This window comes from Nerophis ophidion, linkage group LG07 (assembly GCF_033978795.1).
Source record: "Nerophis ophidion isolate RoL-2023_Sa linkage group LG07, RoL_Noph_v1.0, whole genome shotgun sequence".
Classification (NCBI taxonomy): Eukaryota; Metazoa; Chordata; class Actinopteri; order Syngnathiformes; family Syngnathidae; genus Nerophis; species Nerophis ophidion.
Genome location: NC_084617.1, coordinates 47,511,601 through 47,527,322, shown reverse-complemented (window position 1 = coordinate 47,527,322; position 15,722 = coordinate 47,511,601). Strand labels below are relative to the sequence as shown.

General features: G+C 36.8%; 1 protein-coding gene across 13 annotated transcripts in view; it reads right to left on the bottom strand.

The window, feature by feature from the left end:
• mef2cb (myocyte enhancer factor 2cb) overlaps positions 1 to 15,722 on the bottom strand; it is a 209,710-nt gene that overhangs the window by 73,550 nt on the left and 120,438 nt on the right. For all 13 annotated transcript variants that reach the window (XM_061906281.1, XM_061906283.1, XM_061906284.1 and 10 more), the window contains one exon: positions 8,204 to 8,407. In XM_061906281.1, the coding sequence (XP_061762265.1) occupies positions 8,204 to 8,407 (204 nt within the window). The remainder of the gene's footprint in view (positions 1 to 8,203; positions 8,408 to 15,722) is intronic.

The window sequence follows — 15,722 nt, the reverse complement described above, 5'->3', positions numbered from 1 at the left end:
CTAGAGCGCTCCTTTGTTGTGCTGAAAGTAGGTTGAATTGTCACCAATTGTTCACACAGTCTTAGTAGACCACGCTCAATAGTACGGGCTATTTTATAGTTTGCACACGAAATTAAGCACTTGTTATTTGATCTTTGTAGATCTGACCCACAGAGTCAGTATAAAACCAAACTACGACTTCAGATGTTACATGTCGATAAAATAGTGGATAAAAAAGCACGAGAAAAAGGAAGCAAGAGAGAGAAAGAAAGCCCTCCAGCCTGTTGTAAACATGCAAGTATCTTTAGAGGCTCTGCAACACTCTCAGTGGCACTCTCTCAACAACGCTAATTATCAACCAAAGACATGCTAATTACATAGAGCTTTATTGCTAATGTAGCGAGCCTGTACGCCGACCGCCCACGCTGAGCTCTGCTCCCCTACCTCTGCCTCGCCTCCCACGACACCTTCAGGCACAGTAGCATCAGAGGAGAGACGGAAGCATTGCTGTGTACTTCTGTACATTTGCAAAAAGTCGTATTTTAGCTTTCTTCTCCGTGCAAACGTGTGTTGACCCCATTCGTCGCCATCACCCCGACCGACTCCGATATGCTCCGCCCACCCCCCTGCCAGCCCAGCAAGCCACCCACATTCATGCACTTTGACAAAGCTTAGCACGTCATTCGACCAGAGGTCCGCGACCCTTCTTCACCTCGCTCCCCCGCCCCTCCATTCACTCGCACCCTGCTTTGCGTCCGTGCGAACCGTGCTGGTGTCAGCCCTGTGGCCAATTCGGTTAGCACGCCGAGACTAAGGAGGAGAGGCGTAATCACATCGATTTCGAACAGAGTCCTCTGGGGATCCCCTGGGCTGCTGGTGCTCTGTAGACAATCTGCAACCCCCCCCCCCCCTTCACCGGGCTCTTGAACCCGTTCTTTTCCTGACACGGTCGTTTATGTGTCTGCCATGCGGGGCTTGATAATGGAGACACGGTTACAGCAAGAGCACCAAAGAGGCAGGGTCACGTCACAGGCACTTGTTGAAACACGTGACAGGTCTCGCTCTGGTTCAGCTGGGTCAGCCTGACAATACCGTGGCTGAAGGACTTGGTGAATGGGCTATGGTTTAAAATGTGAGAGTAGTTCAAATCAAATGGACATTTATAAGAGTATTTAGCAGAAACTCGGCATTTTTATATTGTGTATTACAAATTACACCTGAATTTGCCATTGGCAGTAACGATTAATCCATTAAAGCTTCAATCTATATCCGTGTTATCATTTATTGATACCTGATGACCATAAGACATAACTGCACTTTTTGTCCATACGGATAAAAATAGTGTCCATGTATGAGATCTAGGGCTGCCAATTATAGCCGAAGTAATAATAAACAATTAATAAAAATCCAAAGCGCATGGCGTGCCCGGAACTTTAAAAATAAAGACGTTGTTTCTACATGGCAACTGCAATAGAGTGCATTAGTGGTGTCAATCTTTGAGCACCTAACAATTTGATTGATTGATTGATCGATTGATTGATACTTTTATTAGTAGATTGCACAGTTCAGTACATATTCCGTACAATTGACCACTAAATGGTAACACCCGAATAAGTTTTTCAACTTGTTTAAGTCGGGGTCCACGTTAATCAATTCATGGTAATTCTAATTGGAAACTCAGGGTAACAATTCGATTCAGAATTGATTCTCAATTCAACACGATTCTTGAGTCAAGCCGATCCTCGCAATGTTATTTGGTATCATAATGAAACTTTTACAGGTTACAGGTCAGAAAATCTCTATCTGGATGCATGGAGATGGCCTAAAATCCTTGTTGTAAATTTTTTTTTACAAAATTAAGAAAAACCCATATATATATATATATATATATATATATATATATATATATATATATATATATATATATATAGTTTTTTTTTCAATGGATTTTTTAAATCTATTTAGAATCGTAACGAATAAGAATCCCAATTCAGATGTTAATCAATGTTTTGTGCACCTCTACAGCATGAAGGGAAATCACTGCCAATACTCCACTTTTACTCACATCGAAAAATTCGCAAGTGAAAAAAAACATATTTTCATCAAATTAAAAAACGATTCATAAGTTAAAAAAAAATTGTGCAAGTAAAAAGAAGGAAAAACAATTTGTTAGTATAAAACCTATTTTCTGCAAGTTTTTTTTTTACTTGTAAATCCTATTATTTTTTTTTTTTTACATGCCAATTGTATGTTTTACAGATTTTTTTCACTTGCAAATCATATTTTTTTTTTACTTGTGAATCGTTGGACATGAGTAAAAACAAGTGTGTTTCTGGGAGCTTGGAATTGTCCAAAATATTTTGGTATGCAGCTGCTCGGCCATGGAAACCCATTCCGTGAAGCTCTCTGCGTACTGTACGTGGGCTAATTGGAAGGTCACATGAAGTTTGGAGCTCTGTAGCAACTGACTGTGCAGAAAGTCTTTGCACTATGCGATTCAGCATCCGCTGACCCCTCTCTGTCAGTTTACGTCAGGGGCAGGGAACCTATGGCTCTAGAGCCAGATGTGGCTCTTCTGATGACTGCATCTGGCTCTCAGATAAATCTGAGCTGACATTGCTTAACAGGATAAGTAATTAATAATTCCACTTGCAAAATAACATTCAAAATATAAAACATTCTCATGAATTTTTATGTTCAAGAAGTTGCGTTAATGGTAAGAAGTAATTTATTTATTATTGGTTAGTGTTGGGCTTGCCCTCCTGGGGGTTTTTCAGACCACCAAGCACCGACATGAGAGCTTCTTTTAGGGTAAAATATTGTTGTTTTTTTTCAATTAGTCTCTCAGTTGCTTTCCAGCAATTGTCTTTTTCTCTTTCGTCCTCACTCGCGCTCTGGCTCCAGCCCCAACCCTGTCTCTCCTCTTGGCTGCTGCTTATAACAGAGCAACAGGTGATTAGATAAAAAGGCCCAGGTGGGTCATCTACGCACGCACCTGTCGCTGATTTCGAGGCCGGTCCTGGCAACATCCCGCTTTGCTGCGGGCCCGCAGGCCATGCCCCCTCAACAGTTTGCTTCAGAATAACAATGTTATTACAAAGAATAAGAGACCTATTATACTCTGGAAATGTTGGTCTTACTTAAAAATGCATGTGTTTAGTTGTGTTCAGTGTTAAAAAAAATATTATATAGCTCTTAGGGAAATACATTTTAAAATATTTGGCTTCTTGGCTCTCTCAGCCAAAAAGGTTCCCGACCCCTGGTTTACGTGGTCAACCACTTCATGGATGAGTTGCAGTTTTTTCCAAACCCTTCCATTTTCTTATAATAAAGCTGAGAGTTGACTTCGGAATATATAGGAGCGAAGACATTTCACGACTGGATTTGTTGCACAGGTGGCACCTTATGACAGTTCCATGCTGGAAATCATGAGCTCAAATATTTGTAGAAAGAGTCTCCATGCCTAAGTGCTTGATTTTACACACCTGTGGCTGGGCCAAGTGATTAGGACACCTAATTCTGATCTTTTGGAAGGGTGGCCAAATACGTTTGGCAATATAGTGTATTTTGCAAGTTTACAATATTGCAATATTGTGCACCTAGTCCGTTCTCATTACCAAGGTTAGTCATATGTTACATGCTGTATCACCTAACGTATTAGCGACCTTAACACATTGCAAAGCAGGAATAGGGATGGAGCAGAGCCAATGTTAACGAGAGCAAACTATACTGTTTAGTTTGCATCACATCCAGCATATCAATGTCTTTAAAAAGAGATCATTGCAATAATGTAAGTAATGCCACACCAAAACCTCCTCCAAAGCAGAAGGCGATTGATGCGAATGTGCAAATTGAAAAGGTTTGTGGTCAGGGGCAGATTGCCATCTGGAATAGCAGGAGTACTCCCAGTGGACATGTCCACCCGTGTTTGGGCATCGAGCCCAGTAACACCCATAAGGAGAGATGAAAACATGTTCCATGCTGTGGAGTCCTGTGTTAGCCTGGCCAGCCTGATCCATAGGTACGTGTGGGCCCGGACTGTTCATCCATTACACCTCATTGAACCCCACTTTTCTTTAGCACATCTTCTTCTTAAATTCGGAGCCAACAATGTCAGACTGACGAACAGAAGTTGTCATTGAGGAGAGATAAATACATAATTTTAAAATGATCCATCAGCTGTCTGTTTAATTACATACCGTGCATGGCTAACTGATAATAAAAGACAGTTAGGCCTCATGGAGGTATAAAAACAAGTGATCATTTGATTTAATACATCATTTATTAGAAAGGCTTGGGACCGCATAAATTAGTAGTGAATAGGGTTTACACGATACCAGAATTCTAGTAGTCGATACCGATAACTATACATTTCCACGATTTCGTCGCAATATTTGTTCCATTCGATTTTTGATTCATATTCCATAATACAAATGTCCTTTTAAGTTCACTACTCCAAACCGTCAAGTATTTAAAATCACAGAGCTTCAACATGCTTTTTGCACATAATGTCGTTGTGGTTTGTGTTGTGGTTTGTGCAGCCCTTTGAGACACTAGTGATTTAGGGCTATATAAAAAAACATTGATTGATTGATGGATTTATTGATTTATATATATATATATATATATATATATATATATATATATATATATATATATACATATATATATATATTTATATATATATATATATATTTACTTATATATATATATATATTTATATATGTATATATATATGTATATATATACATAGTGTTATAAATGTTCTGTATGTATTTATATTTATCTATTAATACATATATAAACATTTAAAAACTAATATAACGTGTAAGATTACAAAACAAACAAACAAAAAAAACACTAACATGCATGTTTCTCCAATGGGAACATAGGAATTGTTATTCAACTTGCAAGCATGGCCTGTGTGTGCGTGTGTGTGTGTGTGTGTGTGTGTGTGTGTGTGTGTGTGTGTATACGACAGAAAGGGATCAACTCAGCCCACCAGCTTGGTCAGATCTCCAGTGTGAATGTTGCATAAGAAGTTCATGTTTAGCGCTTATAAGGAATCCGGTAGAACACCAGCGTCATTCGCCGGTTTATCTACCTGCCCCAGTGACTGGCCGGAAAGCGATGCTGGAAGTCGCCCGCAGCCACGGCAACGACTAGAGGTGGGAATCTTTGGACACCTCACGATTCGATTACCATTCAGGAGCTACGATTCGATTAAAAATGGAATATCGATGCATCTTTTATTCATGTCTATTGATGCAGTTTCACAATTATTTTCGTTTCCCTAAATTAACAGAGCATGTGTAATAAGAAACAGTTAAATTAAGTCCAACATTTACTAAATTAATGGAAATGTGTGCAAAACTGTAATATAAATGTCCTAAAATAAAGGAGATGGCCTGACCTCTGGATGAGGTGGTTCATTTTAGAACTGTCTACATTACTTTATTTACAATAAATAAATTGAATATCTAATAATCGTCCATGCGATGCATCTAAAAATCTATTATTTCCCCCACCTCTACCAGCGACATGTGTCCACAGTGTGGGTTCAGCCTCCAACTCTAACAGCCACATTAAGGTCAAACAGGCATTCATTGTTAAAAGTGTTGTTTATTTACCGAGTTTTCTTAGTTTATTGTTTCTAAAGGTGTGTGGCTCGGTTGGTACAGCGGTCGCCCAGACATGTGTGGGTTCCTGGTACCAGTCCAGCGTCCGCTATCCTAGTCATTGCCAGTGTGTCTTTGGGCAAGACACTTCGCCCACCTTGCTCCCAGTGCCATCCACACTGGTGTATGAATGGGAAAGAATGTAGGATAGTGATCAGGGAGGCCGTGGGTGCAGATTGGCAGCCACGTTTGCGTCAGTCTATCCAAGGCATCTATGGCTTTGGATGTAGCTTACCGCCATCAACGTGTGAATATGGAGTGAATACATAACGGTATCTCTGTGTAACGCGCTTGGTGTCTCTAAAAAAGCACTATATACATCAAATCCATTATTATTATTATTATTATTATTATCAAAGGGAGGACCCAGACACACTATACAGTAGATAGTCACTTCTGTAAATTCAATCATGTATTTAATTTCAATATTTTTTAATGATAATATAATTATTCAATGGTTATTCCAAACTACTATTTCCATGCTAATGTTGTTTTAAGCAAAATACCTGAACTTATCCAATACCTTGGATAGAGCTAATCTTCAGCTTCAGTTGTCTTTTCTTCTTCTTTAGAACGCAAACGAGTTGAGACTGATTCATCAGTGCCTCTGCTGGTTGCAGCCAAGTATTGCCTTCCATTTTGCCTCAGTTCCTATAGCATAACTGATAGAGGATTCTTAACTCCTGAAGAAAAACTTTTATTTTGGTCATGTAATTCTAGTAGTTCCTATAACTGTTAATGTTTCTCAGTCAGTACTGACTGCCGTCCGAACAGATTGTATTTTGAGTAAGGAGCAAGGCGTTGTGTTCCTACGCCAAAAAAAAGTAGTTCCTCTGTGTTAGCTCCTACAATAATGTCGCTGAAGCTAGTTTTTTTTTTTTTTTTGCAAAATAGTAGAATCATAATTACTTGCATTGTTGGCTGCCTTATGTTAGCATTTTTTAATTATTAGAACATATTCATAATAGAAAGACAAGTGTGTTCTTGTCTCACTTAAAGATTGTAAATAATCGTTTCCTTAGGACCAGAGGTGTCAAACTCGTTTTCATTGAGGGCCACATCATATTCATGGTTGCCCTCAGAGGGCCACATTATATATATATATATATATATATATATATATATATATATATATATATATATATATATATATATATATATATTTATATATATATATATATATATATATATATATACATATATATATATATATATATATATATATATATATACATATATATATATATATATATACATATATATATATATATATATAAATATATATATATACATATATATATACGTATATATATATATATATATATATATATATATATATACATATTAACAACATGTATTTTAATATATTGTATTTTTATTATAAGCTGCAAAAACAACATTTACATTTTACTTAAAAAACAGCTCAGTCACCAAAATTTTACAGTAAAAGCAGTGTTGTTTTTTACAGAATATAAAAAATGGAATGGAATGGGAAAACAATACCACTGTTTTTAGCCGTAATATTCATGCAACAGAGCGACCAGTTTTTTTTTTTATTAAAAAATATTGTTGTTTCAATGTGTTGGTTTTTTTTGCTTTTTCATGTTTTAGTGTCATACTTTATATGGAAAAAAATATTACCAAAGTTGATTTTACAGTAAAAACTCAGTCGGCGGAATTTAACCGTAAAATCCATTGTCAATTTTAATGTGTACAATTTGATTGATAGTTTGTTTTGAAATCATAAGTCAAGCAGATATTTAAATACAGTATTCATTTTTATTTTAACAAAAAATATTTTTGGAATACATGATCATATAATATTTGGATTTTAAAAATATAGAATTTTTAAACACATACAATTAAAGTTAAAGTCCCACTGATAGTCACACACACACTAGGTGTGGTGAAATTATCCTCTGCATTTGACCCATTCCCCCGTTTACCCCCTGGGAGGTGAGGGGAGCATTGAGCAGCAGCGGTGGCCACGCTCAGGAATCATTTTGGTGACTTAACCCCCAATTCCAACCCTTGATGCTGAGTACCAAACAGAGAGGCAATGGGTCCCATTTTTATAGTCTTTGGTATGACTCGGCCAGGGTTTTAACTCACAACCTTCCAATCTCAGGGCGGACACTCTAACCACGAGGCCACTGAGCAGGTTTTTTGAATGCATTACATGATTTTTAATGTCAAAAGGGAATTAGATATATTTTGTAAGAAAAAATTAAGCCTTTTATTAACGCACACTATTTCAAGGCTTTTTCGCAGGCCACATAAAATAATGTGGCGGATCTGGCCCACGGGCCTCGAGTTTGACACCTTTAGACGATTGGGGGGGTAAGTTAAACTGTGCTGCTCAGAGTTGACCGATTATTTTGAGAGCTATTAATACAGTGACTTTTGTGATGACCATCAAACTTGATGACATTTAGTCACTTTGCCGTTTCGGCAAAAAGAGAGAAGTCAGGTCGCAGAATGAGTCACAAGCATGGAGATGTTTCCATGCATGCGCGTGTGATTCAGTGCACGAGCGCTCCACTCACCTCCACAATGTCCGAGTTGGTCCGACTCTCGTGGGGCTCGTTGTACTCAGTGTATTTAAGCAGGACCTTGTCCATGTCTGTGCTGGCGTACTGGAACAGCTTGTTGGTGCTGTTGAAGATGATGAGGGCGATCTCGCAGTCGCACAGCACGCTCAGCTCATAGGCTTTCTTCATTAGGCCAAACTTTCGCTTTGTAAATGTCACCTGGGAAAGGAGGAGGGGGATAATGATTAAATGCAGAAGCGATACGGTAAATATACCATTGCAGGGGGGCAACCTTAATAATGAAATTGTGCTCCACTATTTAATCATAACTGCTGCAATGTTTGCCCTTTTTTTTCTTTTTTTTTTTCGGCACGAAAATCGAAAGTGCATTGAAGGAAAACAGAAATCCGTTGCAGGTTGAACAGACCAAGCACTACGCCAAGAGAAAGACACACAACACATTTTAAGGAACTGAGAATACTCTGTCTCGGAAAAAAAAAATAACGGCCGAGAAGATCCGTTAATGTTTGTACATCAAAGTACACAGAGGAAAATGTGACAGATGAAAATATCCCTCCTTTTGTACTATTGAAAAATACCCAAACGTTGTAAGAGTTACCCGTGCAAGTACCTTCGTAATACAAGATAAATAACAACCACTGATAATAAAGAACATATGAAAATGTGATAAAGAAAGCCTCCAAAAATTTTATTTTTATTTTCTTTTTGACTCATCCAAAGTGGCCGCATTTAAGGAACACAACAGCTTGTATTCCTCTCACTATTCTGTGTAAAAAAAAAAGTAGTGATTTATCTCACTTTTGAATTTGTGTAAATCAGGACTAATCACTCAGCTGCATAATTTACAATAACTCGAAAAAAAGACCTCAATAATTGGATACAAGCATAAAATGTTTTAAAAATGGGTTATTTGAATGGTCTACATCAGGGGTGTCAAACTAATTTTAGCTCAGGGGCCACATAGAGGAAAATACACTCCCAAGTGGGCCGGACTGGTAAAATCATGTCATAATAACTTAAAAATAAAGACAACTTCAGATTGTTTTCTTTGTTTAAAAATAGAACAAGCACAGTCTGAATACATACAAATCATAATGTTGTTGGTTTTTTTACACTTACATGTTGCTGTTCTTAGTAGTCTATCTTCATTTTTGGTGATTTATAATTTCTGAATAAATTATGTGATATGTGATCGGTCAAATAGATGTGAGTCTGGCAGTTTTAAAATGCTCTCATTGGTGTAAAATGTTAATCTATCAGAAGATGTAATACATAGTAATATCAAAATCAAATTACAGGATGTTATTAATGTACATTTGTACTTTACTCATTTTCCTCAACTGGTTTATTCTGTAGTATGTAGCATCATCTACAACAAAACATGTGAATTTGGACTCATTTCATGAATCACCCATGAAGTTAGAGGGGAAACAAGTAAGTAATACACTTTGCCACCACTCATGGCAGTAGTGACAATATAAAAAAAAGAAAACAGAAAAAGTCTGGAGCTAAAGTCATAGAGAAGTTTCTTAAGCACAAAAATTATGACTAAAGTGGTGAAGCACTTGGATCTGGTTATATACTTTGCCTGTTCAGAACTGGGTGGTAATTTTGTAAACTGGTGAAGTGTGCGTTGATCAGCTGCCAGTGTTGTTAGTGGATGATCCTTTTCCTCTAATAACTCTGGCTGTTGTCTGTCCAAGTAAGCGCAGGGATTTGAAGTATTCCCAAAATACTTAATATTAACGTTGCAAAGTCTGTATATTGGATGAGTCATGTCAAGCCCCTTTTTTTTTGCCACAGTAAAATGCAAAGTGTCTACAAAAGTTTACTTTCAAAGTCCGCGGAGGAGGATGTTTTTTTTCTTTAGGCTGCTCGGTGTCTTTTTCTTCCACCTGAATTTACGCGGCAACACAACAACACTACACTGCCCTTTGTAGCTAGCCACCAGGTAGCCACGCTGCTTATTGCGCAATACCTATTGTAGCCCAGAAGGCACATACAAATTGCCGGGAGCGGGTAAAGACAATCGATTTTTGAAAAATGAGAATCGATACTGAATCGTACAACGTGCGAAAGGCGATTTGAAATAAAATATATATTTTTCCCAGATCCTTAATATATATATATATATATATATATATATATATATATATTTTTTTTTTTATATATATATATATATATATATATTTTTATATATATATATATATATATATATATATATATATATATATATATATTATATATATATACATATATACATATATATATATATATATATATATATATATAAATATATATATATATATATATATATATATATATATATATAATATATATATATATATATATATATATATATATATATATATATATATATATATTATATATATATATATATATATATATATATATATATATATATATATATATATATATATATATATATATATATATATAATTATATAGACAGCCTCAATACTAATGTAATTTAAGGGCTATTCAAAACTCTTGTATGGGTGATAATTTTATGCTGTGGCTCTGTAATGTTACTTATATTGACAACATTTTTAATGAGAAGCAGAATTGTACTTTGCAGGCATTATGTACTGCATGTTTGCCTATTCTCCTCTGACACTTTCACATGTGCCAAAAAGTACAGAATTGAAACCTCCCAACAATCAGCGAATCATTCCCTCTTACACACATGTAAGAGGGATGTGTCCTACGGCAATGAGTTGTTTTATTCCTTGGCCTCAGTCTGGACATCCTCTTCAGGGGCCCAGGCTTAGACTGATTTGATTACCCCCATTGGTTACCTGTATCTCACCTTTTTTGTAAGGGGTGCCGGAAGTTGGCAGAGCCATCAGCGATCATGTTCTGTCTCCCTGTAATGTTTGTCTGATTTTGAATGGGATTGTGCTGAAAATTTTAATTTCCCCTCGGGAATGAATAAAGTATTTCTGATTTTGATTCTAATTCTGATGCTTTGAAAACAATAATATAGACAACAAGCGAAGTCTTTCAAGAAGAGAAAGATCACGCTGACCTTCACACTTTGAAAGCTGCAAGAGGAGCTGGGAATGACCAGATATTGATAGATAGTTTTGTATTACATGCAGGAACGTCTCCCAAGATGCACGGAGGAAACTGTATCCACCGCTCACCTCCACCCTTTTCCTTCTTCCTTTCCCTTCGCCGAGTCGGTAACCTTGCATGAACCGCTCCATCCTTTTCCGAAAGCTTTTCCACTGATTCAACCGGCTATCCGTCTAAAAAAAAGCTCTGCACAAACCATGACTCTGTGACAAAATGCATGGGTTTTAAATACCATGCTGACATTTATACAATCCGTGAGACAAATAATAAACAGCAAGATGAATTGTTGCCGTGTTCAAAGGCAACAAAGCTGGCACTCCAAAAAGCAAATGTTGGAGGTAACTGTTAGGACTGTGTAAGGTCAAAGCTGGCTATCTGAGAACAGGACGTGGAAGTGTTGTCTTCCAATGGGCACCGTGCAGGAGACAGCTGGCGTCCGACAATGCTCTGTTATCACTCAGACGTTCTCCCTACTGGAGCCATTAGTGTTTGAAAAGGTGCCACGTGACCTACAGTATATGCTGCATGTGGTGCAGAGATGGTCATCGCTGCAATCCAAGCTTTTGGCAGCTTCGGGGTAACAAGGATAAATAGTCTTCATGTATTATGTCCACTCTACATTTAGGTCACATGAAGAGAAAACACACTTGATTGATTGGGACTTTTATTAGTAGATTGCACAGCACAGTACATATACCGTACAAATGACCACTAATTGGTAACACCCTAATAAGTTTTTCAACTTGTTTAAGTCGGGGTCGACATTAATCCATTCATGGTAAAACCTGTTAATAAATGCATGATGAGTGTATATTTGGATGTAAATATAACGGGGAATATTTACAATATATGATCGCGTCAATCATGTTTAGTTTCAGATGAATCACACTGAATGAGGAGATTCGCTTCAAAATTAACCCAGGACAGGACTTTATGTCTAACTGTTACCAGGTTTTGAGGAAATAAAGGACGTGTTAAAGTAACAGATTTTTTAAATGTTCTTTATTGATTTTCTGAAGGTAAAATTGCATTTATGTGGAAATATCAGGGTGTTTTTTTAAGGCCAATTTAAAAGATGTGAGCAAATCTACTGTGATTAATCGCGATGAATCTTATTAAAAAATAATAATTTGATAGCACTAGACTATATATACTATGTATATTGTATCACCATAAATAATATATTATTAATACATATACGCATAGGCTTCACGGTGGCAGAGGGGTTAGTGCGTCTGCCTCACAATACGAAGGTCCTGCAGTCCTGGGTTCAAATCCAGGCTCGGGATCTGTCTGTGTGGAGTTTGCATGTTCTCCCCGTGAATGCGTGGGTTCCCTCCGGGTACTCCGGCTTCCTCCCACTTCCAAAGACATGCACCTGGGGATAGGTTGATTGGCAACACTAAATTGGCCCTAGTGTGTGAATGTGAGTGTGAATGTTGTCTGTCTATCTGTGTTGGCCCTGCGATGAGGTGGCGACTTGTCCAGGGTGTACCCCGCCTTCCGCCCGATTGTAGCTGAAATAGGCGCCAGCGCCCCCTGCGACCCCGATAGGGAATAAGCGGTAGAAAATGGATGGATGGGGCATATACACATATATTAGGTATTGTGTTAGATCTTAGTGATGTGTCAGGACATTATTATATTTTGCTTCTTCCTGCTCCCTTTCAAACACACATACTTTTTCTTTATTTTAATTTAACATTGTGATTATTATTTTATTTACATTTTTTCTATTTTTGACGATAACATACTGGAGGTAAATAAATGATAAATGGGTTGTACTTGTATAGCGCTTTTCTACATTCAAGGTACTCAAAGCACTTTGACACTACTTTCACATTCACCCATTCACACACACATTCACAAACTAATTGAGGGAGCTGCCATCCAAGGCGCTAACCAGCACCCATCAGGAGCAAGGGTGAAGTGTCTTGCTCAGGACACAACGGACATGACAAGGTTGGTACTAGGTGGGGATTGAACCAGGGACCCTCGGGTCGCGAACGGCCACCCTCCTCTGCGCCACGCCGTCCGTTTCATTTTAAGGTACTTTTTAAAAAAAATCATTTATTTATTAGTATTTTTCATATAGTTTATAATTCATTCATGTATTTATTAGTATTTATTTTATATCATATTACTTATTTAGTATTTATTAGTAGTGGCATGTAATATTTATCTGTTAGTAATTACTAATTAATTTAATATTGGTATTTATCTATGGTATTTTACAGGCTCGCGCTTAAAAATCAATTGTATTGTATTAGTTTACAATAGCAATAAAGGAACTTCGTTTGGGTTTCTTGTGTCCAAAAAATGTATAGAAAAATAATAGTAATCAATAAATATTTACTCAGGGTTTGCCATGATGTATGCTTCGATTCTGTTTAATCGTAATTCTTAAGTTTACCAGTACATACTTTCAACTTTGTAAAATTGTTTGGCGAAGGCCCTTTTTTATTATTTTATTGCACTCCATAATGGTATGCTTGAATGAGTTTGGTGTAGAAGAACTAAAACTTGCACTTCTGATGTATAAGGAAGGTAGCGATGCTTTGCTTTCTTCCATCTTATGAATTCCAATACTTGTGCTCACATGAAGAATTGAGTGCGATTACATAAAGCTTGAACTGACCGAACAATAACACCTATATGAATATCACACCACACCCACACATCTCAATGTGACACATACTGCACAACCTGCTATGTAGCATACATCCACGCAAACGAGCCTATCTGCTGCACGCACGCTCGGTCGAGCAACACGCCTTGCACATAGACCTCATGTGGGATGTGCTAATTGGCTCTGGATCTCCACTTTTTTGTCTGGGTACAGTTTGAGGCAGGAGTTTGTTGTGACTCCACGACCAGTGAAGATGTTTTCACGTGACCCTTTTAGCCCATGAACATTTGTGCCATGGCCGAACGGCTTCTCACACAGCAGCTGCAGACGAGTCAAACGTCAGCAGTTAAAAAGTGAGAAAATCCCAGTGTACATTCCAAAAAGTATTATTTAAGATGACTGGTTAATGCACTCATACACAGTAATAGTATGTACACACTGTTGCTTCGGAATAAATAAACAAAAACAAAAGACTTAATTTAGCATAATTCACAATATATTAATTCTGTGTGGTGTACAGTTACACTGTGTTGTACTGAGGAGTGTATTTTTAATATTCTATCACTCTCATCTTGATAAATAGGACTAATAAGGTATTAACCAAATCAACTCCAACCCTATAAAATTAAAGTACCACTGATAGTCACACACACACTAGATGTGTTGAAATTACGCTCTGCACTTGACCCATCCCTTTGTTCCCCGCCATGGGAGGTGAGGGGAGCAGTGAGCAGCAGCGGAGGCCACGCTTGGGAATTTTGGTGATTTAAAAATCGTTTTTTTTAAAATGAGAATCGATTCTGAATCGCACAACGTGAAAATCGCGATTCATATTCGAATTTTTGGGATCCGAGCCGAGGATGTTATTGTGGCTTGTGCAGCCCTTTGAGACACTCGTGATTTAGGGCTATATAAGCGAACTTTGATTGATTGATTGATTGATTGAATTATTTTTCCCCACACCCCTACTAACCATAAGGCCACTGAGCAGGATTTATTAAACTATAGGGGCACTCATCTAAATAAATAATTACATATATTGTTTTAATTAGTTATTCAAAACTAATACCAATGGAACACTTCAATAAATAGGAAACAAATATTTAATTATTTAAAAGATAAAGACAGTATATTTGGGATCACGCCATTGACTGAATGGACAAAAAACATTTAAAATAGTCTTTAAATTATTTTAATTAAAATACTATTTAACATTTTTTTGATGATTCATATATATTCATTAATTTAAAAACAATATTTTTTCAAAGTAAAATTAAAAATTAAATTACATTTAAATATATTTGAGGTGTCTTTTTTTTTTAATACTGTACCATCACATAATTTAATAAAATGTGGTTTTATGTATAAGCAAATTATATTATATTATACTTATATTTCATTTGATTTAACATTTTCCATATTATGATTTTTTTTGATGAGTGGCTATAGGAGAATTATCCCCTTTGTACTGTCATTTCCACTAAAGTTTAGGTGCCTTATCAAGGGCTTTCCATCATAGTACCGTACAGTTCAGCACCACTGTTGTAACCACAGTAGTAAACATTAGGTCTGCAAAACAATTATTTTGATAGAAAAAAAAACTTTTAATTGTATTCCATTACATGGATTAATTGATTAATGAGCGTAAATCGTGGACAATGATCAGATCTCGACCACATGGAGGGCATGGAACTTTAAAAACACAAACATGGTTACCGCACAACCGCTGCAAAAGAGCACACATGAGGTTGTTTTTTGTGTATTATTAAATATAATGAAGGTTAC